The sequence below is a fragment of the Strix uralensis genome, chromosome 11, assembly GCF_047716275.1.
Source record: "Strix uralensis isolate ZFMK-TIS-50842 chromosome 11, bStrUra1, whole genome shotgun sequence".
Taxonomy (NCBI): domain Eukaryota; kingdom Metazoa; phylum Chordata; class Aves; order Strigiformes; family Strigidae; genus Strix; species Strix uralensis.
In genome coordinates this window covers 2,626,583-2,654,064 of record NC_133982.1, presented here as the reverse complement: position 1 = coordinate 2,654,064, position 27,482 = coordinate 2,626,583, and the positions used below count along the sequence as shown (strand labels likewise).

The following is a 27,482-nucleotide window of genomic DNA, read 5'->3' as shown; positions in this document are numbered from 1 at the left end:
GAAGGTTGAAGAATTGAGGAAGCTACCAAGTGGGTAGAACATTCCTTTTTGCTGTATTTAAAACTTCCCAGTCACGCTGAGTAAAACTTTAATTGGCAACTGAAATATTTCAGGCTGCTTCAGAGAGGAACCCTTGGGCTTCCTAGACAGAGGAATCTGAGAGCTGTAGTGAGTGCCTTCCACTGAGCAGCAGCTATGGTTTGGCCAGTTCCCTCTGCTGTTCAGCTCCACTCCTGCACCTTTAGTGTTGAAATTGAGATGTCTGATTTTTGTGGAGATGTTGTTTTGCAGTATTCATAAACAGCCTGAGCTGCAATGAAAGAAACTGCATAGAAACACTAAAAACCAAGAAATCCTGGTATTGTCAAGCAGCAGTTGCCTTTCTCTGTGATAGTTAACTAACTTCTTGCAGCAGAACCATTTCCCACAGTCATTGCATCAGATATGATGATCTTTGCTGTTAAGTGTTAATTGCCTAGGCTGAATTTCTGGATTTTATTTCCGGTGTAGTGGGTTTTGCCTCAGAGCTACTTGCTGGGAACCCAAGGTCCTTCCTTAGGTACGGATCCAGGTGTGCAGCTGCAGTCCCAGGTTGCATCGAATACAGCAGACGCTCTATTGCTGTCTGAGTGCAAGAGTGTGCTCCACAGAAATAAGTGTGTGGATGTGCAGCACTTGACTTGCATCGTTAGACTTGCAGTGGAGTCCTTCATCCTGTAAACACAGAGCACGTTGCCCCTCCCAAAATTAAATTCCATGATTTATCCAGGTGCAACCCTGACTGAGCAACATTCAAATCCTGAGAGTCACGGTTGCACCTGAATTAATAGTGGAACTTAAATTTATGTTTTTAAATTGAAATTTTTGTAGCGGGGAGGCTGCAAATACTTAAAGTGTTTGTAGAAGTCTTTGTTTGTAAGACAAAAAACCACATTTTTTGAACTGGAGGGTTAAAAATGGACACTAATGTTCTATTTCCTTGTAGTTATCTTCTAACTTAATTAAAAAACCCTGAGGAAGCTCTGCCAAGCTTTCCTTAACCAAGGTTGCTTTATCTGTTTTTGTTTTGTTTTGTTTTTTTCATGGCAGTAGTGTTTGGATCTGGCAGTGACAGTAAAGCCAGTTGGGCAGAACTGGAGGAACTGGAAATGCTGCATCCACTTGTCACTAAACCAGTAGCCTGCTTCTATTGAGAGCAGGTGGAAAGAGTCAAGACAAGAGGTGTCCTAAAGCCGCAGCATGGACCGTCACTGCGAAAAGCAGCGTGGGAGGATGTGGGACGTAGAAGCAGTGCTAGCTGAGGTGTGGGTCAGGGAGCAGGGGTGGTTCTCTAGCGTGCAGCAGGCAGAGAAAGCGAGTTGTTCTGTGGTGGATGAAAACAGGCTTTCTGGGAAAGGGTTTCTGAGAAATCCTCTCTTCTATTGTTGAGAGAGACTGTGGAGAGGAGAGGCAAAGAAAAGCTGTGCTTGCGCTGCAAGAGGATTTTCAAGTGTGTCACAGATAGGACAGCTAAAGGCCAGAGAGTGCGTTTATGTTGGAGTGCTGCTTGCTGGAATAGATAAGGGTAATAAGTCCTAGTCTTTCTCGGTCATGGCTGGCGTGCAGTTCATGGCTGAAACCAGTCTCATCTAGTGTTAGGAGACAGGTTTGTGCCTGGAGTGTGTTGTGTGTGCTTCCCAAAGCATCTGGTTTTGAGTATTGCCAGAGAAGTGGTAGCAGTTGGCTTTGTTCCGTTCCCTTGGAATGATTTCTGTGCTGTAATTAATTCCTGCAATTAACTTCTCAACAATTCACTTCTCATCCGGTACCTGCAGGAGATGTCGGGTGGGAGGAGGAACCCTTTGTTTCTTTGATCAAGGTGTAAGGTCTGAGCGAGAAAACAGAGAACTCCACTATTAGATTATTAAGCCAGCTATCATCTAAAATATCGTGCTTTGTTTCTGATCAGGGTTTCTCTACCTCAGCCTGACCCAAAGCTTAGTCCCTGACCCAAAGCCTGATCAAATGCAGTCCCTGATTGAAACTCGGAGAGGCAAATCACAGAATCACTGATGCCAAGTCATGAAATGAGGAGGAGAATTTACATTACAGCTGAATACTTGAACACGCAGTGCATGAAAAACCTCTGCTCAGGTGGCAGTGCCAGGTGGAAAATGTAAAAAATGCTGGGTGGTGAACTGGCTGTGAATGAAGAGGTCCTGCTGCCACCAGCAGCTCTGTTTCTGGGGATAGGCATGCACAGAACTTCACGGTCACAAATAGGGCATTGCTATTATCTAAACAGCCCTTGAAAATAAATCCGGGAGTAGCTGAGCTGCTGGTCAAAGCTGCTAAATACCTGTGAGTTGATATTGCAGGTCCGGAGGACTGACAGCACACCTGCTGTCTAGACCCAAGCAGTTTTACCTTTCAGTGACAGCCAACATCAACTGGATCAGCAACATCCTTATGTCCTTGCTTTGTTTAGATTCCTTGGACCTTTTCTGGCAGGCCAAAGCTTGTCTTCCCATTGAATCTGGGGTCTGGTCCAAGTTTCATTCCAGTTAAGCAGAATAACACTTGTCTGAGTCTCCCCAGCCTGTTCAAGGGTGGGTGCTTTCTCTCTGCCGCTGGTATTGCACTGTGAATACAGTTTATTTTTTTGCTTCTCAGGCACAGGAGAGCAGCAGTGGAGTCAGCAGCAGTAGCAATTCCTCTAAGAAGAAGCCCAAATATGTCAGCCTGTATACCAAGGAGGGGCAAGACAAGCTGGCCGTCTTGATCCCTGGGCGTCATGCCTGTGAGTGCCTGGGCCAGAAGCACAAGCTCATCAACAACTGCTTGGTTTGTGGGCGCATTGTCTGCGAGCAGGAGGGCTCTGGACCCTGCTTGTTCTGTGGTGCTCTGGTTAGTAACGAGGTGGTTTTTATTTGCTGTGCTTGAATGTGGCGTAGTTTGCTCAGGGCTTTGAAATGGCACGGGGCTGAATCAGCCTCTCAGATCAAAGTTCCTCTAGCAAAGTTCTCCAAGCTCTAAAGCTGGGCAGGAAAGAACCTGTACTATCTCCTTTTAGGGGAAGGAGAACTGCTGTGGCTTCAAGTCACTTTGTGTTTCTTTTATGATGTGCTGCATCGGAGAGCGAAGAGGTTTCCCTCATAATTTACATCACTTCAGAGCTTGCCTGATTTGTGACAGTCACCTGTGGCTGTCCTGTGCATCACTGTAGTGTGCAAAACGTGTGCAAGGCTTCAGCCCCATCCTGGGCCCAGCCCTGGTAGCCTTGTAAGGGACGGGAGATGTGGCCAGGGCCAGGGTGCTGACTTTTCTTCAACACTCGTGCAGTATGCATCATTTAGGGAACCTGTTACACCCTGTGTTTGGTTGAAAGGGTGCCTTTTGGAGAAAGGGGGCAAGTTAATGACAGCAGATTATGTAAGGTTAACTTCAGGAGAGAGGGGAATATTGTTGGGGTAAAGAAAATGTTTTAAACCAGATTGGTTGCTATTTTTAAAGATCTGTTTAGCTCCAGGTGGCCAACCAAGATAGAGGACCTGTGTGTTCATCTGCTTGGGGAGGTTCTGAGTGCATTTCTTGTCCTTTGAGATCACCTAGCAGTGTGCCCACCCACAGAACCAAGGAAGACCAAGCTATATGTTTCTCATGAATTGCTTTTAGCAAAGAACTAGGATTCTCCCTGTGTAAATAGCACTGAAGGGAACGAGGTGTGGACTATGTTGGCCATTTTGAATGGCTTACCCTGAGCTGTTGTCCAAAGCTCTGAAGCTGGTCAAGCTTGTGACGTCCTTCCTAAGTCTTAATTTTCTTTTTTTCCCTTAGGTGTGCACTAAAGAAGAACAGGACATTCTTCAACGGGACTCAAACAAGAGCCAGAAGTTGCTGAAGAAGCTCATGGCTGGTCAGTAGCAATTATGTACCTGTAATATAATGAATCCAATCAGTTATGCAGCAGCAGGAGCCTTCCTCTGCCTCACTGTCCTACACTTGCCTTGATGTTGTGTAGGAATGAGAGTGTGTGTGTCCTCGTGTGTAAATTGTCTAGGTCCATTCGACCAAATTATAAAATGTTGCTGGCAAAGTCTAAAGGTAATTCTCAGGAGCTGACACCTGAATGTTTCTCTGGGATGTAAATTACCAGGACGATTTGTGAACTTTATTTACTTCAGGCTTTACTGAGCCACTTGTGCTCATTGCTGCACGGTGTCTGTGGTGGGCATTAAAAGAATTGCTGGGAAGTTGGCTCCTTGTGTCCTCTCTGCAAGCACTCGGCAGCATTTCTGGACTTCAACAGAGGTGATAACTGTGAGTGTCAAATGGCAGTGTGTAATGTCCTTACCCAGAGGCCCCAAGGCTGCTCGTTAGGCATTCCTGAATCCATCACATGAACTGGACCATTGCAGCAGTCCTTGAAAATTAGGATAAGTCTCATGTGGAATGTGTGCTGTGGAAGATGAAGTGCTGCTATCTGATTTGCTAGGTCTAGAGAGGTGGTGGTTAATATTTTCTAATGACTCTTCTTGTCTAACACTTATCTTGGGAGCTAAAAATAGGAACAGAGCCAAGGAAAGCAAGAGGAAATAATACCCAGTCTCCCAGCGAAGACCTGTGCATTGTGGGGATGTTTGTCTGAGTTTAGCTGAAATACAGCCAAGGTCACAGTGTTCTTGGTTGAAAAATACACTTTGCTGGGGAAATATTTACTCTGGGTCTCAGTGTCAACTTCTCTTTAGAGCTGCTGAGATGGCAGGAGGTCCTGTAAGTCCTTGAGAATAACAGCTGATCACAGATTCGATCTGTTTATAATCTTCCCGTAGAGATCCTGATGTACTCCAGGATCCCCTTTTCTTACCCATTTTATTGGTCTTCCTTTCTGCCCCTGCCAGGTCTTGCTTTGTGCATTATCTGTGTAGGTGAAAGCTGAAAAAGAAAACTTTTTTTTTTTTTTGGTTCCCTTTTGTTTGTTTGTTTGGGTTTTGGCCCCTTGCCAGAGATGGTAGGAAAGAAGAGATCGTTGCTGGGAATAGATTTCTCCATCACTAACAACAACTGGTCTGAAAAACCTGCTGAGGTGTGTTGGGGGAGGATTTCATTTGCGAGAGGCTCATACAGCAGCAGACAGAAGGCTTGCTCTGTCAGTGCAATTGTCAGTGCAATTGTCAGCGATCTGTCATGACCAGGAGTCTCTTTGTGGAGGTGACAACACTTAGGAGAGAATTTGGCTTTTAGGAGGGGACTCAAGGCCTGTGGCTGGTGATGGGCAGAATTTAGACTGCCCAGATTGTTAGGGAAGGGTGAAGGAGAACCAAAGACAAAGACCTTCTCTCTAAACACTACCTAGATGTTGTCACTGTGGTATTTAAATGCTTCCTCCTCTTGGGAGGAAGGAGTCTGTGAAAGGGGCTAGGGGGAAAATTGGGACTTGAACCTGGTTTGGAAAGGCGCTGATCTTGGTGCAAAGTTCTTCTTTTAGCTCCTGGAATGGCATTTGTTTAGGGGGCATTTCTGCAGCCAGGCCCACCGAGACTGGGCTTTAAACAACTGACTACTGAGCTGTGATTTGTTTTCTATCTCAGGTGCTGAAAGTTCAGGGAATTTGGATGCCATAAGCAAAGACTTACTGCCTCGACAAGAAGCTAGACTTAAAGCAGGCCTGGAGATGGCTGTGAAACACAAAGACAAGTTGTTGGAATTTGACAGGACAAGGTAAGATACTGGCTGTGAGATTATCTGTCAGGCTAAGCTGCCTTGAACAGAAATGTTAGGGAGTTCCTTCTAAAACCTGGGCTGTAGCTACAGACACCTTAAGGTTGGCATTTGGTGGAACCAGGGTGAACCCCTCAAATGGGTCCTGTTTGGATGTCCTTGGTTTGTGTCCCTGACAGTCTGGCACTCTAGAGAGAGCAGAAAGGAGCCGGTAGGAAGGCAGGTTTGAGGAAGGCAGGTGTGGGGCAGGCAGTGCTGTGTCACTGTCTCACTGTGCTCATCCTCTACCACTGTGATTGTTTCTCACCAGTGTGCGTCGAACCCAGGTCATTGATGATGAATCAGATTACTTTGCCACAGACTCCAACCAGTGGCTCTCCAAGCAGGAAAGGGAAGCCCTCCAGAAGAGAGAGCAGGAACTGCGGGAGCTGCGTCACGCCTCTCGGCTTGCTAAAAAAATCACCATCGACTTTGCTGGCAGGCAGATCCTGGAGGAAGACAACAGCATGGCTGAATACCACAGCAAGTGAGTGGGAACTGGCGGCGCGAAGGCATGCCTGAGAGCAGGGAGGTGAAAATCGTTATGGATAGTGGTCTGGCTGAACCTGGAAGAGCAAGCGTAAGGAAAGCTGAGCAAGCCGATCCCTTGAAGGGCACCTCTGACACTAGGATGCAAGTTTTGTGTCCTTTTCTTCCTTGAGGGTCTTTTTGGCTTGCAGCATATCATCTCTTTAAGCGCAGCTCTGCTGAGACCCTCTCCTGAGCCCAGCTGAGTGAGGCCTGCATGAGGTTTCAATAGCTGGCATGTCTGTTAAAGATAAAGCTGCCCTGGAAAGAGATGCTGTAGAAGACCTATCTCAACAGAACCAGTTCATCTCAAATTCAAACCAAGCCGAGCTTCTGCGGTACAGAAGAGCGACTGTTCGAACTACAAATCAGACCAAGCAAGGAAATCATTTAGTTAGGGGAGGTGGTAGAAAAATGCTTTGGGTCAGAAGCGTTTGTGCAGGAAGAAGGGAGATGTTGCCAGGGGGAAGCAGGGAATTTTAAAGCCCCTTGTTTGTGCTTACAGACTGGATGAAACCATCGAAGCCATTAATTGTGGCACACTGAGCAAGCCAGCTGGGAGCCTGGAAGCAAAGATGACTCTGAGTTCTGGTGTTTTAGTGAATCCCCGTCTTCTTCAGCCTGCTCCTTTGGTCAGTATGGGTTCAGTGATTTATTCCATGACTAACTTTGGGAGAGTTAAGTTTAAGAATTGTAAATTCTGGCCCATTTGTATTTCCTCTTTCCTCCCCTGGTCTGAGAGATCTTCATTAGCCATCTGAGTTGGGGACAGGGAAGGTTTGCCAATACCCTGCCCTCTTCCCTGCTCTTGGTAGGTTTTGTTGATGTGAGTTTTAGTCTCCTACCTCCTTTTCAGGAATGTGGAAGAATTTCTGAGAGTCAGCCTAAGGTTGGGTCACTTTCTGTGAAGCCTTTTCTGCCAGATTTCCAGTTTCCAAAGGGCATAATCTCTACCCTGTAATTCCACTTTAATCGTGGTGTTCTTGGTGCACACTAAGCATTTGGAGGTTGGACGATTCCCCGTTTTGGGAGTTGATGGCTGTGAACATGCTTTGAAAATTGTATCTTCCTGTGAATGGTCTGAGATACCAGCAGATAGATTTAATCTTTAAATCCATAGTTTAGCTGTGATGCATAGAAAGGAAAAGCTGCACAGAGTGGAGCACGACCTTGCTTTTTCTACTGCCAAAGTGTGGCAAGTAAGCGCAGTGAGTTTGCAAGGAAGGAAGGGTGATCCCAATAAGAGTAGTACCTCTGGCCTTACACGAAGAAGAACTTCAAATAGGATCTGCACTTTGCGTTGTTTCCTAGAGAGGTGCTAACTGTTTTCTTGTTTCTTTTGATCACTGAAGTGGGTGGACCAAACTGGTTTGCTCCCGCACAGGAAAGCCATCCATTCCATGGACACTGGAAATGAGTCTGGCTTGGAGCGGAACAGGCTGCGGATTCAGGATCGAGAGCTGCAGGAGATCTCAGATGATGGTTGGTGCCTCAGCATGCACCAGCCTTGGGCTTCCTTGCTCATAAGAGGAATCAAAAGGTAAAGGGGTGGCTTGAACTGTGATGTATCCTGACCAGCTCTTGCTTCGTAGGTGGGATGGGAAGTTGTGTTCCTCAGAGGACCTCTGTGGACTCGCTTGCTTTTTTACAGTGACCGATAGGTCCAGGTTTGGAAACCATGCTTCCTCATCCAGTGTACTGATGGTTTGAGAAGCCGATGAATCCATTTTTCATGAGAGTAGCTAACCTGGAAGGTATAAGTTTCTTTATAGTGGGTAAATTTAGAGAGAGACTGAGATTTCTACACTATAGTTGGGGTGTACCTTTCTGGAATTTGAAAGGCAAATAAGCTGAAAATGTGAAATATGTACTTCTGGTTGTCTTGTCCATCATAAAGAAGCCAACAGTGGCACCAGGCTGTGTTTAAAAAAAACAACCACATGCATACACCCGTGCCACTACTTTCCCCTTCTGGGCTAGGAATCAGGTTACAAAGAGAGGCTCCTTCAGCCCAGCATCCCTGGCGTGTTAATTCACCTTTCCTACCATTAATATAGATCAAATAATCTTCTTTAGCCCTTTTTTCCCCTTTCCTTCACATAATTTTTCATTTTAGAGAGCAAAGCTTTTTCACTTCCCAAGCTAAAGATGCTGTAAATCTTAATGTGCCCGACTTCTGCATCCAGGTGGTCTGGGGGTGCTGTCAGCCACTGCGATACAGCTGCAGCGTTGATGCCTAGTGCCCATTCTGGGATCCCCGAGAGCTGCAGCTAATGACCACTTGGTACAGATGTGTGCTCCGTTATTGCTCCCTAGATTGCATGCTTACTGTGCGTAACTTTCTGAGCTCGTAAGGGAATTGTATGAGCAGAGTGTCCTACGCCCATGTCTGGCATACTGCAGGGAATTGATGTCCTTCTTTGCTGTTGATCTAGAGCAGTGAGGACATGCTCGGCTTGTGGCATTATTTCTTGCCCATCTCACCTCTTCTCTGTAGTGCTGACACGTTGCTTGAGTTTAAATAGCCAGGGCGAAGCTTAGCAGCAGGAATTGCATAGCGAAACATTCGATTGAAAAATCTGTCTGTGTGGATGATTTCTGCTGAAATTTAAGTCCTAAGTTCTCCTCTGCTCTCTAGGGTGGAGGGCAGGACCTGGTACACATCTCATAGAGGGCGGTTATGGATTGCAGCTACTGCTAAAAGACCTTCCCCTCAGGAAATCTCTGAACTGGAGACCACCTACAGAATGCTGCTCCGAAAAGGTGAACTTCTCTCCTTGGATCTTTGTATTATTTGGTACATTGAGCCACGTAATGAGCAGTGTCAGAAAGCCCTCTCTGCTGAGCAGTTATTACTGCTTCGCTTTTTAACCTTCTGTTCTTGAAATTCTCTTCTTCCTTTCTGCATTTCGTCAGCTGAACGGGTACGGTGGCAGATTTTAACTCCATCCTTTAGCTGGTCACGTACTCCAAGCACAAATGCTGTCGCATTGTACCTGACTTCTGTGATAGCTTTTGACAGCAAAGGACTATTTTATTCTTAGCTCAAGCAACAAGCTATTGAGTGTGTGCATGCGTGCGTGTGAAGTGACTTGTGCTTCAGTCTGTTTACAGTGATGTTAAAGGCTTTTCATGTATTCTGACCTTGTGGAAATCAGGATTGGAAAGCTGCAGGTTCTCCAGAAGATGTTATGCTCTCCTGTGGGTAGGAGGATGCTGGTGGCTGCACTGCACACCTCTTTGTGCAGTGTTTCTGCACGTCACCCACCTTAAGTATCATACAGCAGGATTGTCTGCTCCCGCATCAGGGCAGGGAGCTCTTCCTGCACTATGTGTTCCTCTGTCAGAAGCTAAGCAGGGAAACGCGTATATATAATTATATCTCCCAAACTTAGTCCTGTCGTGATGAAAATCCTGAGCTGGAAAAAACAACAGGGTGTTAAAATTGCTGTATGTTTTCTTGTGTCTCAAAAAGTAGAAGTGCATGGAGGAGAGGGAAGGGCACCTGGGGGTTAGAAGAGCCCAGCTATGTGTGTGGAGATGTGGGCTCCCTGAAGAGTTATTTCTTTTGATGCAGATGTGGAATTTCCAAGCGATTATCCCTCGGGATGCCTCCTAGGCTGCGTGGATGTGACCGATTGTTTATCGCAAAAACAATTTAATGAGCAGGTGAGTACAGCAAATAAACTTTTACAAGCTTACATTAGCCAGCAGAGGTTTAAAGTGGTGTAACCCGCCTCTCTGAGATGCTCTGGAGAAGACATTGAATGGAGATTTTAAACTGTGTTGAGAGACACAACTGCTACACGGTGTTGTACAGCTAGAAGGAGAACGTACTGAGAAAACTCATTTCAGCAGTGGTGGAAGGGAGCAGTGGACTAATACTGACTAAATCCACCATCAGCCTCTCTGGCAGTGAGGTAGTTTGATTGAAACTAGTTTCTCACATACTCTGAAACTCTTTTCAGTAAGGACTCACGCCTGTTTAATTAAACCGGCACTAGCTAGAGAGACCATGCTGCAAGGGCTCATGACAGTCGTTGCTTCCCTTGCTGATGGATGTGCATCAGGATGCTGTGGCTGTGCTGGACTGTGGAAGACAGGAACCTACAATGCATTAATCTTGCATTTCTGGATTTCATCCTTATTTGGCAAACTTGGGAGCTTACATCTTACCTGAATGTGGCTTCAAAAGCACTGATTGTTTCTCTTAAAGAAACTTCACGGGGTTGTAGTAGAAAGAGTTGCTCCAAGTTTTTCCCAGCCAGGCAGCAATTTTTTGCTACCTCTGGGTATAACTATGCTGATCTCAGGGAGGACTCTGGATTAGGAAGGGTCCAGTACCTGTTTGGCTGCTTTAGGAGTACAGTAAACAACTCCCTGAGCACAGCCAGCTTTTTGCAGTTATTGCAGTGATTTGTGTGGCAGAAGACATGAAGAGGCCTGGAAACACAAGACAGCGTGGAAACATAGAAAACTCTGCTGCAATGGTGATGATGTGCCATGGGACCTTGTCCCTGGCCCTGTGGTGCTAGCAGGATCAACTACCCTGCTATAAGAGAGGGCAGCTTGGCCCAGACAGAGGCATCTAGATCTGTAGCTGCTGGTGCTTTTTCCTGGAGCTGGAGGACACAGTAGCCTCACTGCTGAGAGTTGTGCTCTGGCTGGGGCACTGAGTCACCAGGAGAAGGAGCTGTGGGAGGTGAGCACCCTCCCACCAGAGAGGATGGACAGGAGAGCCACAGGGTCTTCACAGAGACCCTACAGAGAGGATTACCAGACCCCCTAGATATAGGGAGGGAGGGACATCTGGAGATTACGGTGGATCAAGACTCCCAAGGGAGTCAGGGATGTTTAAGTGGCCTTTTTCTGAATGAGGCAGGTGATTTGGTGGCCAGGGACACAGATAAGTTTGAGATACTGAGGCCTTCTTCACCTTAGGCTTCACCAGCAAGATATCCCAGAGATCTTGTGCCTAGAAGCAGAGTTCAAGGAGGGGAGGGACAACCTGTAGTGAAGGGAGTCAGGAGTCTTTTGAGAAATCTCAACCCATACAAGTCCATGGGTGCTGATGGTGTGCATCCAAATGTGCTGAGAGTGTTGGCAGATGTCTTTGTGAGGCCACTCTGACCTTGGAAAGGTTATGGAGATCAGGAGAGAACCCTGATAACTGTAGAAAGGTGACTATTACATCCATCTTTAAAAAGGGAAGGAAGGATGATCCTGGATACTTCAGGCCAGTCAGCTCCCCTTTGGTCACTGGGAAATTCATAGAGCGATTCCTCCTGGAAGCCAGTTTTGGGCATGTGGAGGAGAAGGACATTGGGAAGAGCCAGTGTGGATTTACCTGGGGATAAAATCACACTTGACTAACCCGTTTACCTTCTATGATCTAACAGTTAGAGTGGTGAATATCTTTTACTTTGTATTTAGCAAGGCTTTTAGCCTGGTCTCCTACAGCATGCATGTATTCAAGATGAGTCATTATAGTCTGGTGGACTTCTAGTGTTGACACCTGGCTGGGTCATCGGGCTTCAAAGTGCAGTGGTGGTTGCCTCATAATCTCCTTGGAGGCTGGTTACAGGTGGTGCTCCTCAGGGCTTTTTCCTCGAACTTCTCCTGTTTAATACGTTTAGCAATGACCTGGAGGGGGAGATGGAGTGCCCCACAGTTTGTTTCTGAATGCTGCTCTTGGGGGGAGCAGTGGCTGTGCTCTGTGGCAGGGCTGCCATTCAGAGGAGACTCGGCAGGCTGGAGGAAAGGGCTGGCGTGATACTCCTGAAGGCCCAATGCCAAACCCCACACCTGGGGTGGACTCACCCCCCACGTCAGTGCTGGGGAGCAGCTCTGCTGAAGAGGCACTGGGGACCTTGGCAGCCAGCGAGCTGCACGTCAGGCCTGGCATCAAGGAGGACTGGCGGCATGGTGGCCCAGTATGGCCAGCAGAAGTGATTATTCCTCTTTGCTCAGCATTGGTTAAGCCACATCTGGAATACTGTGGTCACAAAAAGGATGTTGATAAACTGGAGTCCAGTGGAGGCCACCGAGATGGTTGTGGACTAGAGCATGTGCCCTCTGAAGAGAGGCAGCGAAGAAGAGAGACCTTCCACTTCCTGCAAGGAGATTATAGAGACAGAGCCAGGCTCTTTGCTGACGTACACGGCAGGAGGATGAGAGACAAGTGTCATAAATTGAAAGGGGAATGGTTGATGTGACTTAAGAAAAAAAATTACCCATGAGGACAGCCAAGCACTGGAGTAGGCATTGCCCAGAGGGCTTGTGCAGTCTCCACCCATGAAGGTTTCCAAGACCCGACAGGACAAAGTCATGAGCAACCTCGCCTGAATTCAGTGCTGACCCTGCTTTGATCGGGAGGTTGGAATAGAGACCTGCTGAGGTCTGAGTCTGTGATGCTGTGACTGACTCCATGCCCAAAATCCAGAGCAGCAGCTTTCCTTGGGATGTGTTTTATTAACTTACAAAGTCTGCACTTAGTACGAAGCGTGGCACAGCTGTTCCTGATACCATTTCATGCCTGTGCACTCCACTGCCCCTTGTACAAGTCAGGTTTGGTCTGATGGTAATCACCAGACCACGTAGGGCTTGATAGTGAACCGAGACCATCTTGTGAGACAGACTAAACGGATTCCTTGGGATGGAGGAAGAGGACACACCAGACTGATGGGCATCTTCTTGCCAGGAAGAGTTTGAGGGGCATTGGCCGCTGGGGGCTGTTTCTCATGAAGTGCTTTTCTGGTTTTCCCCAACCCTGTGAGATTTTTTAGCAGAGATGTCTAGAAACTAGAGACGAAGGGAGTATTTCTGATGAGGTTGTGTCTCTTCATCGTGGGCGGAAGTGGGAGAGGTTGGCGTACGAGCAGCAGAGGGAGCTTTGGGACTGGAATATAATGAAATCTGCAGGCGCATTTGGCCTTGTACGGGAGCAAGCCTTGGGAGAGAGAAGAGGAAAGGACACTGGGGCCAGTGTAGGGTTTTTCTTCTGCAGCATCCACTAATTTGCACTTTGGTCTTAAATGAAGATTCTCATCCTTCTTCTGCTCTCTGTAACAGTGGTGGAACAATACATCCAGGTCTCTCACAAGTACTTTTCTCACTCTAACAATTCCTTCCCTTTCTTTGTGGATATGTTCTTCAGGCATTGGTAGAACAGCTGTGACAGCTTCTTACAATCTGGAGAGTGTGCTGTAGGTAACTAGCATTTAATCTTCCCATAGAGGAGCCTCACAATTAGCTATGTTCTCTATAAATTCCTCCCAGATTGCTGGCACTGCTTGGCCACAGAGGCACTGGAGGAAGAGTAGTGTATTCCAGGAGCACTGTTACCAGACCTGCTGGTGGGAGATTTACCTCTCTTCTCAATGCCATGGCACTTCCCCACTTATATTTCACTGGCTTTTTGCTGGTCCCATATTATAAACTATTTATAATTCTGAATTTGTTGCCTTTTTACAGTGGTTTTGTCCATTTTTTTTTCCCCAGGATCGCTTTATGCAGCGTTCATTTCCCTAGCTTGTTAAGATTGAATACAGAGACCTGAGCATCTTTCTGAAGTTGGTTTATGAGGAAATGTATGTTGTTGTGGACTATCATGAGCAGTAAGTGCATCTGAAGGAAGCTGAGATTAATTTAATTGCGAATGCTAGCAAGATGAAGAAGTGTGCAGCGCCAGCTCAGAAATCCGAGTTGGATCTCGCTGGGAGTAGGAAATCCCTGTTGCTCACACTGATGATTCAGCCCAGGTTCATCAACAACCAGCACCAAAGCCACTTGTCAGCAGTGTAATCCAGCCATTTCTCAGTGTACAAAGACTCCTCCTAGCTTCAGGGAGAGAGCGAAAGGAAGACGATGTGTTTTTGCCACTTATGGCATGCAAAAAACATTGAATATTTTCCTAAGGATCTGTGATAGGTTAGCAAGCAAGGTAATGTGATGCGGCAGCAGAGACTTCTCGGAGATTAAGCCACCATGGAGCTCTTTCCAGGTGGTGTGCTTTGACTCATAACTCTCCTCTTCGCCAACTCGTATTTAAAGCTTTGTATTTTCTGAAAGAAATAATTTCACAAGTGCAGGGCAAGCCACATTTGCAGATTATACCCACCACCTGAAGGTGAAATAGTTCCCTGTCTATCATCTTTTGATGGTGGTCCTGCCTTTTTCAGCAGCAACGGAAGTTTGCTTTGACTCTTGTGCCCATTCGTTCCCAGAGGCAGGGGAGACTCTTCCCAGTCTGTCCCTACTGAAAATTTTCTATTATTACTCGGTCCTTTTGATGCTGTCACCCACTCCCTATTTAGTACCATCTGCAGATTTAATTTCCTTGCTGTTTGCATCCTTTCTCAGGTTTCTAATGAAGATGTTAGTGGCACCCTGCTGGTATTTTTCTATCGTTATCCTCATTTAATTTTTTTTTTTTTTACACATGCTCAAAAACCAAAATCAAGTAACAATGCCCCATTTCGCTGGATGCTACACCGGTGGACTCAGACCAAGTCCCTGCCCCCGTTATTATTAGGGACTGGTTATTTATCCGTGTTATTACCGGACACGTAAGTCTGGCCTTGCGTAACCCCTTCAGAGGGGTCAGTCGTGCAGCTCTGCCCTACGTACAGTATCTGAAGACTGACTGACGTTGACGTGGTTTGCAAATCTTCAGGGCCATGTGAGAAGTGATGACAGAACAGGATCTTGTACGCAGTAGCTGGCAGGGAGCAGAGGAAGAGCAGAGAAGAGATGTCCTTGTGATTAAAATCAGCATCACGTCAGATGACATTGCCCTAATCCCAGTTGTGCTACTTACTGCATGAACTAGTTAAATCTGGTCCTTTGGGTCTCTTTCCCATGTGGAAAATAAAGCTGTGCTTCCCTGTCAGAGGTTATTTACACCTAATTTTACTGTGAGCTTTGGATTGAAGCTGCTCTAGGAGCACGAGTTATTGTCAGGTAGGAAAGTCCACTCCAGGTATCGAGTGTCACCTGCTCTGTTCACAGGGGACTGAAGCAAAAGCTGCTTTCTGAATTGAGCCCGGCTGCTGAGGCCGGGCGGTTGGCCGGTGCCAGGAGATCCCTCCGTGTGGCTCTTAAATCTCAGTATTTCCAGTTGAGCTTTGCACATCTTGCACCTCCTCAGAGCGCATTCTGGGCTCGTTTCCTTCTCTTCATGGCAGCCACCCAAAAAGCCTTGGTTGAGACCAGAATGATCCCTTTGTTACGCTTTTCGGCGCTAAAGGTGACCTGGAAACTTTTTTTCCCCCCATGGAGATCTGAGCGTTGACGACAGCTTTTCCTTGCTCCGGGGTTGACGTCACCGACACCTTGAACAGAGAAAGGAGTTGCCTTTCTTTTCCTGCATGAGGTGTCGGTGACTTCAGCAGCGCTCGCTGGGGAAACATGGGATGGTGCAGGCAGGGCTTGGCAAGAGTCTAAAGCAAGCAGGGAACTATTTACATTTATGCTGTTTTAATGTGCTCTGAAGTCCATGTTCATTTTGCTAATGACTTTGATCTGAGAGACTATTACTTTAACTGGAAAAAGAACATTTCCGCTGCTGCTATTTTAGTAGTTGATAGGTGTGTTTGGACTTATTTTGAATGCAAGCGCGCACACATGCCGATATCTAGATGTAGCTATTATCTTGGGCTGAAATATTGGGTAATTATGTTTGACGGGAGTAAAGTGTTTATTTTTCATTTCTAGGTGATCACTTAGTGTCCTAAATCTGCACAAGGGAACACGTCTGAGCTATTTTTGTGCCACGAGATTGCAACTATCATTTAAATAGGCTCCATCTTTCCCTCTCAGGAAATTTGCCTTTAATCTCTTGTCCTCCTCTTCCCTCCCCTGTGAAAATAACAGCAAAAAAAATGAGACTCAGGTGCCAAGCATACAGGACTTGCTTTAAATTCTCAAATGGGAGTGAAGAAGAAGGGTAGAAATTTTCTATATTTAGACTCCAGAAGGTGCCTGTTTAGATTATCTCCGAATAAAGGAACAATAGTCCGCTGGTAATATTTTTCTAAGAAAGAAGTTAATGAGAGGGAGAAATGCAAACATATACATTGACGTGTACTTCGAAGAACAGTATAAATACGTAGAGACTTTTTACGAGGACCTTCTCCCTGAAGTAAAGGTTTCCTAATGTAGGCTCTGAGTGAGACAAATGCTTGTTTGTGTGGTGCTGTGGCTGTCCTGGCACCTTCGCTCACCCCCCACCAACAGGATATTTGCCTTCTCATTCCTGAGGCTTAGTTATTGCACCTCTGCTGATGAATGATTTTTAGCAGGGTTTTGAAGGCTAGATCAGATATACTCCCTTCTGCAGCAATCTAGGTGGCTGTTAATGATTGCAAACGACGAAAGGCCTTTGAACTTTACAGGTCCCTGAATTCTCCTAAGGTGAATTTGTCTTTTGTGTGTAGCCTGATGCCAGATCAAATGGTATTAGGCATTAGCCTGACTTGCAGGGACCTATGGGTGATGCATCTCTTTATTCAGTTTCTCACCACATAAAGCCCCCCTGGTTCGTGGTTCTAGGAGCAGAGCAGAGCAGGCATGCAGCTGGTTTGGATTATAGACGGTAAGAGATGGGGGAGTTTTTCCTTATGCGAAGTGCTTTGGTTTTCATCAGAGACTCTTCTAAGGCTCCAGCTGCCTTGCATAAGCCAGCAGGTTTACTGAGGCCACTGCTCAGTCTGTTAAGATGAAGGAGAGATTGTCACTTGATGATGATTAATTTAGGAATGCATTAACATGCCAAAGAAATCGAATGATAGAGGCTAGCTTGCCCTCTCCTCTGGTTTCCTAGACCCTGGGGAAAAAACGAAGCCAAGGCTGAAGCATATGACTTAATTAATGATGACTGTGGACTTAGCCTCTGCTACCATTTCAGCAAACTAGTCAGTGATCTGGTTTTTTTTTTTCTTCTTTCAGATGTGGTCACTGATACTTGCCGCCTTCTTGGTGTTTGGTTTTTATTTAATCCTAAAACCAAGTGTTAGATAAAACTGACCCCAAGCCTGGCTGCTGCTCAGGTGCCCCACACCCTCGCTGTCTGGTTGTAGCTCCACCAGGTTGAGCCATGACCACCCTTTAGGTGGTGACCCCAAATGACGGGGGAGCTGGCAGCTACAGAATATAACCACCGCGGTAGATGTACAAGCACCCAAGGACTATGCTTGCTTAAGCTTTCATCAGCGTGTCATGGATTTCATAACCCTGAACAGACCGGTCGCTCAGATGCGTATTCTGGTTCTGCCGCGCGTTGGGCCGTGAGAAATCCCATCACGTTGGTGGAATTGAATCAATAGCTGGAAGCAGCTGCCGGCGTCACACCTCCTCGGGGAGTAGCAGCAAGGGTCAGCGCGGGGAGTGGTGGCTGCTGAAGTAAACCAGGGCAGGGATGCGGATGCCTTATCTGTGCAGGGCTGTGTTCACCAAAGTTAGGTTTTCTTCAAAGTTCAGCTGATCTCTGTCACCTGCTGCACTCAGCTGTGCTGTTTTACCCCTTTGCTTTGCAGTTCTGCTTTATGAAAGGACTTTACGATGCTGGTTGAAGCTGCCTGGCTGTATCTAGCAGGGTGCAGGCACTGTGAGCTGCTTGAGCCGGCAGCAGGTGCCCTGGTTTCCCCTCGTCTCCTCCTCCCCATCGCCTCTTTCCTCCTCCGTGCCAGGTCTCGTCCGGCAGCGCGGGTGGTGGGGCTGCGCTGCAGCTGAGGCTAGTCCTGCCTCCGCTGTCCCTTGGCACAGGAGGATGAAAATGGCCCTTTCAGCTGAGCCTAGTACACTACCGAATATTTTTCCAAGTCCACCCAGTTTCCCCTCGACGGTCGTCAGGCAGTCTGTAAACATCTCAAGCCCTTCTTGTAGGGTTTACCATGGGCGGGTGTTTTCTCAGGCTGGGGTTTGAGCTGCAGAAGGGTGTTGGTGGCTGTAGGTCCTGTGATGCCGGTTCAGGGAGAGCGGGGGGGGGGGGGGGGGTGCAGTGTGCCCAGTGTTTGCCGGCACCGCTGACTCCTCCAGGTCTCCCTGCAGACTGGAGCCCTGGCAGACTGCTCAGCCTTTTAAAATCTGAGTGCACCAGCGCAAGTTTGAATATTAAATCTACATTTCAAAGTCCTGTTATTACTTACTATGTTTTAATTGCTTCCACTGCCCTTTGAATCAAAGTACAGCTTGTGGTGTAGGAACACGAGGAGAGCTGGGCTCGAGGCTGGGAGGCGGAGAACACCCACTGGAGGGATCCGACCGGCTGGGGGAAGGATCCTGCGGCGATCCCAGCCTGTTGCGTCTGGATCTGGTTGCGTACCAGCTAAGCATGTGAGGGACGGAGCAGGCAAGGACTGACAGGCATCGCTGTGGGAAGAAGGGGAAAGGAAGGCAGGCTAGCAAAATTCCTTGCGCATCCTCGCGAAGGGAGCCTATGCCAGCACATGATCTGCCAGCAGCAGATGTAAGCTCTCAAAAGCAGCAGGGAGGATGTTGACTGCAACAATGCATCAAGGCTGCGGTTTGTAACCTCAATAGTAAGGCAGTTAACTTTTTTTTTTTTTTTTTTAACAAAGACATTTTGATTGCCAAATCCATAACCATTAGCAGCTGTGGTTTTGAGCTGTTCCTTCCTCACACGTTGCAGTCTAGACCTGACAGGCTTTCAAACAAAAGTTTGGCTGCCGGCTTTTGTTTGTGTTTCTTTGCGATCCTGCTTTTTTTTCTTTTTGCCTGTTCTGTTGATTTGGGTTGAACATTGATGTGTATGTCTTTTCTAACCCAGCCTCTGCGGAGTGGCTTCTCTGCATCCATGTGGTCTTCCATGGCCAAGGGCAGTCTGTAGAGTTCCTTGGGTGCATGTTCACAAGGTTGCAGTACTGGATGTTTCTGCCTCAGGCTAGAAAATTTGGCATTTCTAGAAAGTTGGATCTGCTTTGGGGTTTCTGTTTAGGAAAATTTTGTTTCTCATGGGCCAAAGGCTGGTTTGCCTGTGCTAAAGCAGAGGGAATGGGTCCTTAAAAGATGATGCTTGAAAATGTGCTGTCAGATGAAAGTGTGATACAAGACTGTGTCATGAGGGAGATCAAATCTCGAAGTGAAGTGCTTGGTGCTCTGCAAGCTCTTTCCAGAACTGGAGGTCTGAGTCAGGAGAAGGTGACACAGAGCAGCGGCAAACCTGGATCTCCTGGCTCAGGCGATGGCTCCTGTTGCCAGCTGGGTGTCACCTTTGGGTGAATGTGCCCTGGAGCACTTCAGGGTGAAGGCTGGGTTGGGAAAATTGGCTAGGTAATCCCCAAAAGTGAATGTCCTTGTAACGAGGCGGTGGAGACTACCGCTGTTAGAACAACAGACTTCGGGGAAATGATGCTTCAACACCGCTCTCCTTGGAAAAACGACAAGGACGGATGCAGCTCGGGTTCCTGAAGGCTGCTCCTGCAGGCTGTGAGAAGGATGGGGTTTGGTTTTTTTCCTCTTCATGTTAAGTAACTCCAACCTGCAGACGGACCAAAGAGCTTACAACTGAGCTTCAAGCACCGAATCTCTGGCTGCAGCTGTACCTGTGCAGGACTATGGGGCACCTGTGGGCGGGAACCAGTGTTACTGCTGGTGGCGCCCGAACTGGGATCGGGGAGTTTGCTGCACCCACAACCGGATAAGCATAATCTCTCTCATTTTTGATGGCTCCATTTCTCCTGCATCCATGAGTCTGTGTTGCAGGCATTGCTGTGAATGCCCTCTTTGGCTGCGGCACCTGTGTCACTTGCCAGAAACGACTTTCTTTTCCCTTTTGCAAACCACTAAAGAAACATTTTCTAGCTGGATGGTGATCCCTCCGGAGAGGAGGAGAAAATGGCTGTTTAGTAGTTAATTACCTGTTACGTTAGTCTGACAGCTATGAAGCTTATGAGGCATGAAAGAAGAGCGGATCCGCCTTTCCCACAAATCACCAAGAAAACAGGGTGAGGAAGTTGTGCCCAGCTCCCAGGGGGATGCCTCGCATCCCACTCCTTTCCCTTGCACATGGCCAAGGGACTACTCGTAACGCCTGGGGAAGAGCCCAGTGCATGTTTTTGCCTGCTGGGGAAAGTTGATTTATGGCCACTGCTGGTTACAGCAGCCCTGCTCTTTTGGAGGGGACGCCATCTCCGCCAAGATTATTTTTTTTCCCTTTGAATGCATTTTACGGTGAGGTCTCTTGCCAACACATGGGCTCCACTTGCTTTTATTCTTTCCAGACAGCGTTGCTTTCCAGTGCTGCCTCTTTTATTTCGAAGCTCTCGGAGAGCAGCAGGGAAATGAAGGCTGGAGCTGGTGTCCTGGCCCGGCGCTGCCTGGCAGAGCAAGCTGTATTTCCCCTGTTGTTCACCACGGAGGCACGCCAGGAAAATGATTCAACCCTTTCCATTATTAACCTTGCAGAACATCTCAACCACCTCCTCACTGTGTGGTGCCAGTGCCCCAAGGCCACCCCCCGGCAGCTGTAAGATGGAGAGGATGGCAGTGACCTGCCAAAGGACTACAGGTTCCAGCGTGCAATTCTCCGCCGCGCTCCAGCTAACCGGGGTGCGCGCTGGGGCCGTGCGCTCGCGTGCTCCATGGGCAAGAGGAGCGGAGGAGAGCTCAGGCTGCATTGCAGGGCTCTGTAGGCCAGCACGTGTAAAATGCCGGGGCTATTCCCACCCGGCTTTAGCATTTGGTCTCTTGTGCTGCGTTTTCATGTCTTCTTTTGTGTCTGGAGACCTTAATGAGAGCGAAAGATGCTCTTGAAATGTCGCTAACGAAGCTGCCGGGGAGCGTTTTGGCTTTGTGCTGCGCGGAGCCAATGCTCCGTTGCACGCGGTGCCTTTGTTCCTTCCTCAGATGCACCGGAGCAGAGCTCATCTTGTTAGTGATGGTTTGACTCCCCCCTGGCACATTTTCCTGCGGCTCTTTCGATTCCCCTGCGTTCAGTTCACGACTCTCGGGCTCAAGCAAACGCAGCTCATCAGGGAGAGGTGAAGAAATCGAGGGGCTCGGGACAGCCCTTCTCTGTGGTTTTTTTTTTTTCCACTGCTGAGATGGAATTGGGATGAGCTAAGGGTCCCGAACCCCCATTGTTACCAGTGATGCTGGGCAAGCCAGCACAGCCCCTGCATCCCACTGCAGGCTTTACCCAAATCAGGGAAAAAATTTTTTATTTTAACAGATTGGTGTGGGGAAAAAAAAAATTAGCAGGATTTTTTTTTTTTCCCTCAAATGTCAGAGAAGGTGGGTTGGTGTCTGCTGGCTCCAAGCTGGCTTGTCCCCTCCTTTGCTCTTTTGCTGTGGGCTGCAGAGTGGGGAGGCTGGCAGCCCTGCTGCTATTTCTGGTGGTGACGAGCTGGTGATGGGAGACGAGGGATGGCGAAAACAAAGTGTAGGGAACATTCATTAGCAATTATCCCTGCTTGCAGCTTGATTGGGGTGGCCGTTGGGGACATTTGATAGCCGCTTAATAGATATTCAAAGTGCTGACTCCAGCAAGAGGGTGAATCTGGTGGCCAGTTTTAGGAGGAGCCCAGTGCTCAGCTCCCTCTTCCAGCTTGTACTCGGACGCTACATTTAACCTCGAGCTCTTCCTGCATGTATTAAGCTGCCTTGAGATCTGCTTTTTTTTCTTTCCCCTGCTAATCTCTTCACAGATAGAATCTTACAAACCTGTTAGCAGCAAACTGAAGCCCAACCTGTGTGGTCGCAGAGATGGGACAAGCGAGGAGGGTGGTGGTTGCGCGGACACCGGTGTATGGAGAAGAGTGTACGTGGGGTTTTTGACTGTGCAAAGCAGTGGGCTCGAGCAGCAGTTGGTAAGCCGTGCCGGCTGTTCACAGCCCACGGAGCCCACCGTCCTCCCAACTGCCTTGTTGCACGCCCGCTACGAGGTGGCAGAAGGTCTGAAAGGAGGCTGAATCATTTTTTTTACACTGTAGTTACATTGCATAACCCCTCTCTTTTGAGCTTTCCTGCTCATCTGCAGGATTGGAGGGGGTGGGTTCTCTCCTTCTTGAGGGACAACCTAGCCTCTGGACTGTATTTGTTGTAGAGGGCCTTTTTAGCCACCTTATCCTAAATGTTGAGTTGATTCCCACTAGAGGCAGTGTCAAAGTCTGGAGGACTGGCACCTGTCTTATTTACACACTCAAGATTATAACAATGAGTACTGTTGAAATTAAGAAGGAACGTTCCCCCATCAGACTCCTGGCTGGGTTTGATTCTTGGTCTCTGGTAGAGAGGGAGTGTGGTTTCCCTCTAAGCTGACCTTTTAGCTAAAAAACTGTTATTGCAGATCCTCCTTACTGGGCATATGCTCTGTCTTCTCTCTCTGGCACACTAGAGGTGACCTTCGGGCTTTTACTACAAGTCTTAGGTTTGCTGAAGTGCTGATGGGCAGTGGCTGCTGTCTGTGGGGTGGAGTAGTTAGGAGTAAATTTGTTCTCCATCTCCTAAACTTACTGCATTGCAGACTGGAGAATGACTCGACTGACCTCTTACAGCAGAAACATTTTTTACTTGTTAGACGCTTGGGCAGCTTTGGAAAATGTCACGGAGGCAAATGTATTTGGTGTCTTGGTGGCAGCGTCTCCGCTGAGGGCGTCAGTCAGCTGAGTCGTTGCCAATAGGAGAGGCATCTCTGGCGCAGGGCAGGTAGGTGCCGATATGCTAGCGCTGAGCTAAGCTGCAGAAAGAGCTGTAGAGGCAGAGGAGTGCTGCCGTTCAGCCACTCTGTCTGTCTCGATCCTGCTGATGACCAGGTGAGATAGCATAGATACAGTTGGTAGGTGTCTATGGGCGACGTCGCTCATGGTGAGCGTGCGTGATGTCGAGAGCAAGTGCTGTTTAGGGGGTAGGAAATAGTAACAGCTCCAGTGACCTCTAGGGAATGAGGCCCATGGAGGTGGTTTCTGCACACATTAAATATCGGCAGCTAGTTACAGGTGCACTGGGGAGAGGCTGTGCTCTTGGTCCTACTGAGTGTTGTGTGGCAAAAGCATATCTGGTTGTTTCTCCCTTCAGTTTGCAGACAGTGGTTTCAAGAGATGCAGCGGGCACATCTAACCTCTTGCTGCTCTCTAAGAGGAGTCTCGGTTCCTGCCAGCCCCCGGCCACGCACTCCTGCCAGTCACCCACTTCGCTGGACCCTTCTTTGAGCAGTTCAGCTCATTAACCCAGCAGAAAACTGAATTTACCCAAAAGCTGCCTACATTTCTGCAGGACGAATGAGTTGAATTGACTTGTGTAAGGGCCGGGGGAAAGGGTGAGCCTGGCCAGCTCAGCATCTTGTGGGAGTTCAGCTCATCTTCTCCACCTGGGAGCATCTGTCCCTGGGCAGAGGAAAGGGTTACGGCTTTTCTCGGCTCCAGCAGCCAGGAATATTCTGCTTTTGTTGTTCACCAGGATGGGATAAGAGGTTTCCGGGGTAGGTACAATAGCAAGCCTTAAATGTAGTGGTTCATGAGGGGCTCCTTCCCTGCCTCCTGGGAGTGAGATGCCAGAGGAAGGATCAAGGCTTTTAAAATGCAGGACACGAACAGATTTGGCACACGTTCAGAAACGTACCCTGGGAGTGAAAATGAAAGGCTGCGGTGTAAAAGCGTAAACCCAAGTCGCAGCTGTGGCATCCGCCTCGGCCTTGGGATCAGATTGAGCTGGAAGCTTTTGGAGCTGAAGGGTTGATCCTGGTTTTGGATGAAAGCTGTCAGTGGAGAAACCAACCTGGCTGTTGCTTTCACTGCTGATGCCAGGGTGCCTGTTACGGTAGCCTGTGTGGTATTCCCTGGCAGGGGGGCTGTGAGGTGAGTGAGGGGGGACGTGGTGATGTCCAGGTCCACCTCAGAGATGGTGGCTGAGGAGATTTGGGAAGCAGCACTACTCCAGGCAGCAAGACCTCTGTGGCACACTGGTCCCCGACACACAACCTGGCTGGAGAAGCCAGTGGCTGAACCACATGTAGTAGAGTGGGGATAGGCCACCTCTGCGACCAGGTTTGGAGGGTGGCTTACGCCCTACCGCTTCGTGGTGTGACCTTCGGAGGCCGTGTGAGTGTGAGACCTGCTGGGTATGTCAGGTCCTCTGGCTACGGAGGGGCCACCACTCACCCGCATATTGCCGAGAGCAGTAAAGCGGCGCCAGCATTTCGCACTCACCAGGCGTTGGCCGGGGATATTCACATTGGCTTTTTCTAACCTTCCAAGATCCTCCTTCCCTGCAGATGGGAAATGAAAATCCTTGGCATCGGCATGGAGCAGTGGAAGCAAGTCAAGTAACGTGGCTCAGCCAAAAAATAAAAGAGGAAGAAACCTGTCCAACCCCGGATCGGTACAGCAGGGCATCCGCGTGCGATGCAGATCAGTGCAGCTCTTCCTCCCCGAGCGCGGGTGTTGTACAGAGCAGCTAAGTGCACGTACATCGCTCTCTTGCTCAGTGAACAGCTCTTACACGCTGTTGTAAAATGAGAGGGGCTGGAAACGCTTTCCCTAGTTGATCCAATCCCAGTGTCGGGCTTCTGTAAATCTCCCCTAACCGCTGGCAACGCTGCCAAACCCCACTACAGCACAGGGAGAGCGGGTTGCTCCCTGCTTCCCTCTCTGTGCCCAGCTGTTCCAGGGCAAATCCAAACTCATCTTGGCAGGTCGGTGAGAGCTTTTCAAACACTCAGCCTAGGAGTCATTTGTTAGTAACAAATGGGGGATTTGCCAGGACACGCTGCTCCATCTGGTCTGGCATCCTGTCCCCTACAGCAGCCTTGACGGATCTGCTCGAGGAAGGCGAGGGAGAAAAAAAAAAAAAAGAAGGCGGCAGTTTTCCCATGGAAGGAAAACTGCTTCCGCAGTCTGTTTGAACAGGGTTTCCTGGGCTGGAGCACCTTTGTGGCATGCCCTCGCCTCTGCGCCTGTCAGCACGAGGTCTGCAGCTAATGGGGAATCTGAAGTGATGGTTGGTATATACATTTTTTATTACTGCTTTGCGTTTCAATTCTGAACAGTGCTGAGGCTGAGCTGCATCCAGACAGGACCTCAGTGCACTTCCCTCACTGTGGTTTTTTTTTTTTTTTTTTCTTCTTTTTTCCCCCCATGGTTAATGAGAGAAACAATCTGTTTATACTCTTCCTATAAAATTCCCTCATGTCTTTATCGCTGTGAAATCTCTCTGTAGACTCCGTGTGTGGAGCCAGCCCTGCATGGACACGGCCAGCTTCTCTGAGCCATTGACTTGGTGTGTTGCGAGCATTTTTTCTACTGCTCACCCTTTAGACACAGATGAATCTTAAGAGCTGCCGTGTCCCACGGCAGGACGGTGCGCGCTCTCCAAATCTTAAAGCCCTTGTGTTTGAACTGAGCTTTGTGGGGAAGAGATGGGGATGTATCCATAGCTGGGACAGCTGCGTCAGTAGAAGGGGTGGTCATCATCTCACTGGTTTTGTCAAGCTGTTTGGGTTGAGGTGCTGGTGTGCTGCATGTGACTGGTTGGGGTTTAGCGGGGTAACTGCGTCCCCAGTCAGTCGAATCCAGGAATGCATCTGGCTGAAAATCGATGCTTGCCCCAGTGCAAAGCAGGCAGTGAGCAGGCAAGCTTGGGAGGGCAGGGCCCCGGACCACCTCTCTATTGACACCCCCCACTTTAGATCAGCTTAAGCCAAGTGAAACCATGCCTTTTAGGTGGCAAGACACAGGTTGGTGCTAAAGGGGGCTGACAAGGGTTAGGGAGTGCACGGGAAAGCGGCTGGGTGAGCAGGTCCAAAAAGGGGGCAAGCACTGGCAGAGGTGCAGTGAGAAGAGGCTTAGCGAGGGGCTCACTGATTAAGACCCAAACCTGCAAGTTTGTGGGTTTTTTTCATTAAAAGTTCTCAAGCTGGTTTAGTCTGAGCTGCTACAGCCTAGATATAACCCATCTCTTAAATAATGATTTCCCTGCTCCTGACCGCCGAGCTCTTTTCACACCCGCGGCAGTCGGTCTGACTCTGTTTTGTGTGTGTGTGTCTGTGTTTTGCAGTATCCGGATCTGAGCCAGGAGTCCGGGTCTCCATTTGTCTTTATCTGCACTAATCCCCAGGAGATGATTGTGAAGTTTCCCATCAAAGGAAAACCCAAAATCTGTAAGTAGTAAAGTTTCCACAGATGCCCCCCTTGGCCTTTCGTGCCTGCTCTCATCACCACCTCTGCCTGCCTTTGCCATATGAGTTCGCAACCTTTGCCCTGTGCTCTTTGATCTGTAGGTGTTTGTTTAATGACTTGAATACATCTGTAATATTTTTTTTGTCTTCAGTTCCCCTTTCCCCAGATGTTGCTTCCTTCCAAATACATGCCTCTTCCTGCCTCTGCAAACACTCGAGAGTCAAAGAGTGCTCGTGTCTGCAGCTGATCCGCTTCTGGCATCAGCCTGGGTCAGGATACGAGCCGGTGCGGCGACGCTCAGGCGGATCCGTGCTAGCTCCTTGCCTGCGGTTCAAAATTACCCTCTCACCCATGAGGACAGTGAGGGCTTGAAGCAGCAAGAGCTGCAGGGCCAGATGGATGTTCTTCATCCACAGGCCGGCAGGATGGGATGTCCTGGCAGAGCTTGCAGGGAATCGCTGCAGCATCTGTCCGCGCTCCACTTGCCAGCATCGTTAGTCCCTTTTATGAGCCACCAGCCCCTCCGCAGGCTGCCAGTTATTCCTGCCCACTGCTGTAAAAAGGATGGAGGAGGGATGCAGCAGCTGGGGAGCCTGCAGTCAGCTCCGTCCTTATTAGCAGCCTCCCCACCACACAGCCTGGGGAAGGCACCGTACATGCTTTCAGGGGATGTGAAAAATTAATTTGACGGGCTAAAAGCAGCATAAGCAGAAATAGTCTTGGCTGTTTGTTTAGCAGAGCTGACGACTGGGTTTTCTTTCTCGTTTGCAGTGTGGTTCCCCGGGAGTAGTTATCTAGCGGCGCAGGAGCAGCAGGATTTCTCAGGACTGGTTAATAAGGGCTTTTGAAGCACAGTGTAGGGTTGTTTTGTTGTTTTTGAAGGTTTTTTTTTTTCCCCCCTCTCTGCTCAGAGAAGCACCGTTCTCCCACGGCTTCACTCTCTCCCTGGGTGTTGGGGATATTCCTGCCCTGCTGGGGTCCTGAGCAGGGCAAAACGATTTGGTTTGTTCCCTGCCTTTTGTGGCAACATCTGGGAGGTGCGTTCAGCCGATGGCGACAGACGATGCTTGGAGAGCTGCAGCA

At 48.5% G+C, this 27,482-nt stretch overlaps 1 protein-coding gene across 1 annotated transcript in view; it reads left to right on the top strand.

The window, feature by feature from the left end:
- TRIP4 (thyroid hormone receptor interactor 4) overlaps nucleotides 1–27,482 on the top strand; it is a 33,537-nt gene that overhangs the window by 2,059 nt on the left and 3,996 nt on the right. The window contains exons 4-12 of the mRNA XM_074880431.1: nucleotides 2,653–2,886; nucleotides 3,817–3,895; nucleotides 5,571–5,700; nucleotides 6,011–6,226; nucleotides 6,773–6,899; nucleotides 7,620–7,807; nucleotides 8,906–9,030; nucleotides 9,845–9,936; nucleotides 26,278–26,380. Of these exons, the coding sequence (XP_074736532.1) occupies nucleotides 2,653–2,886; nucleotides 3,817–3,895; nucleotides 5,571–5,700; nucleotides 6,011–6,226; nucleotides 6,773–6,899; nucleotides 7,620–7,807; nucleotides 8,906–9,030; nucleotides 9,845–9,936; nucleotides 26,278–26,380 (1,294 nt within the window). The remainder of the gene's footprint in view (nucleotides 1–2,652; nucleotides 2,887–3,816; nucleotides 3,896–5,570; nucleotides 5,701–6,010; nucleotides 6,227–6,772; nucleotides 6,900–7,619; nucleotides 7,808–8,905; nucleotides 9,031–9,844; nucleotides 9,937–26,277; nucleotides 26,381–27,482) is intronic.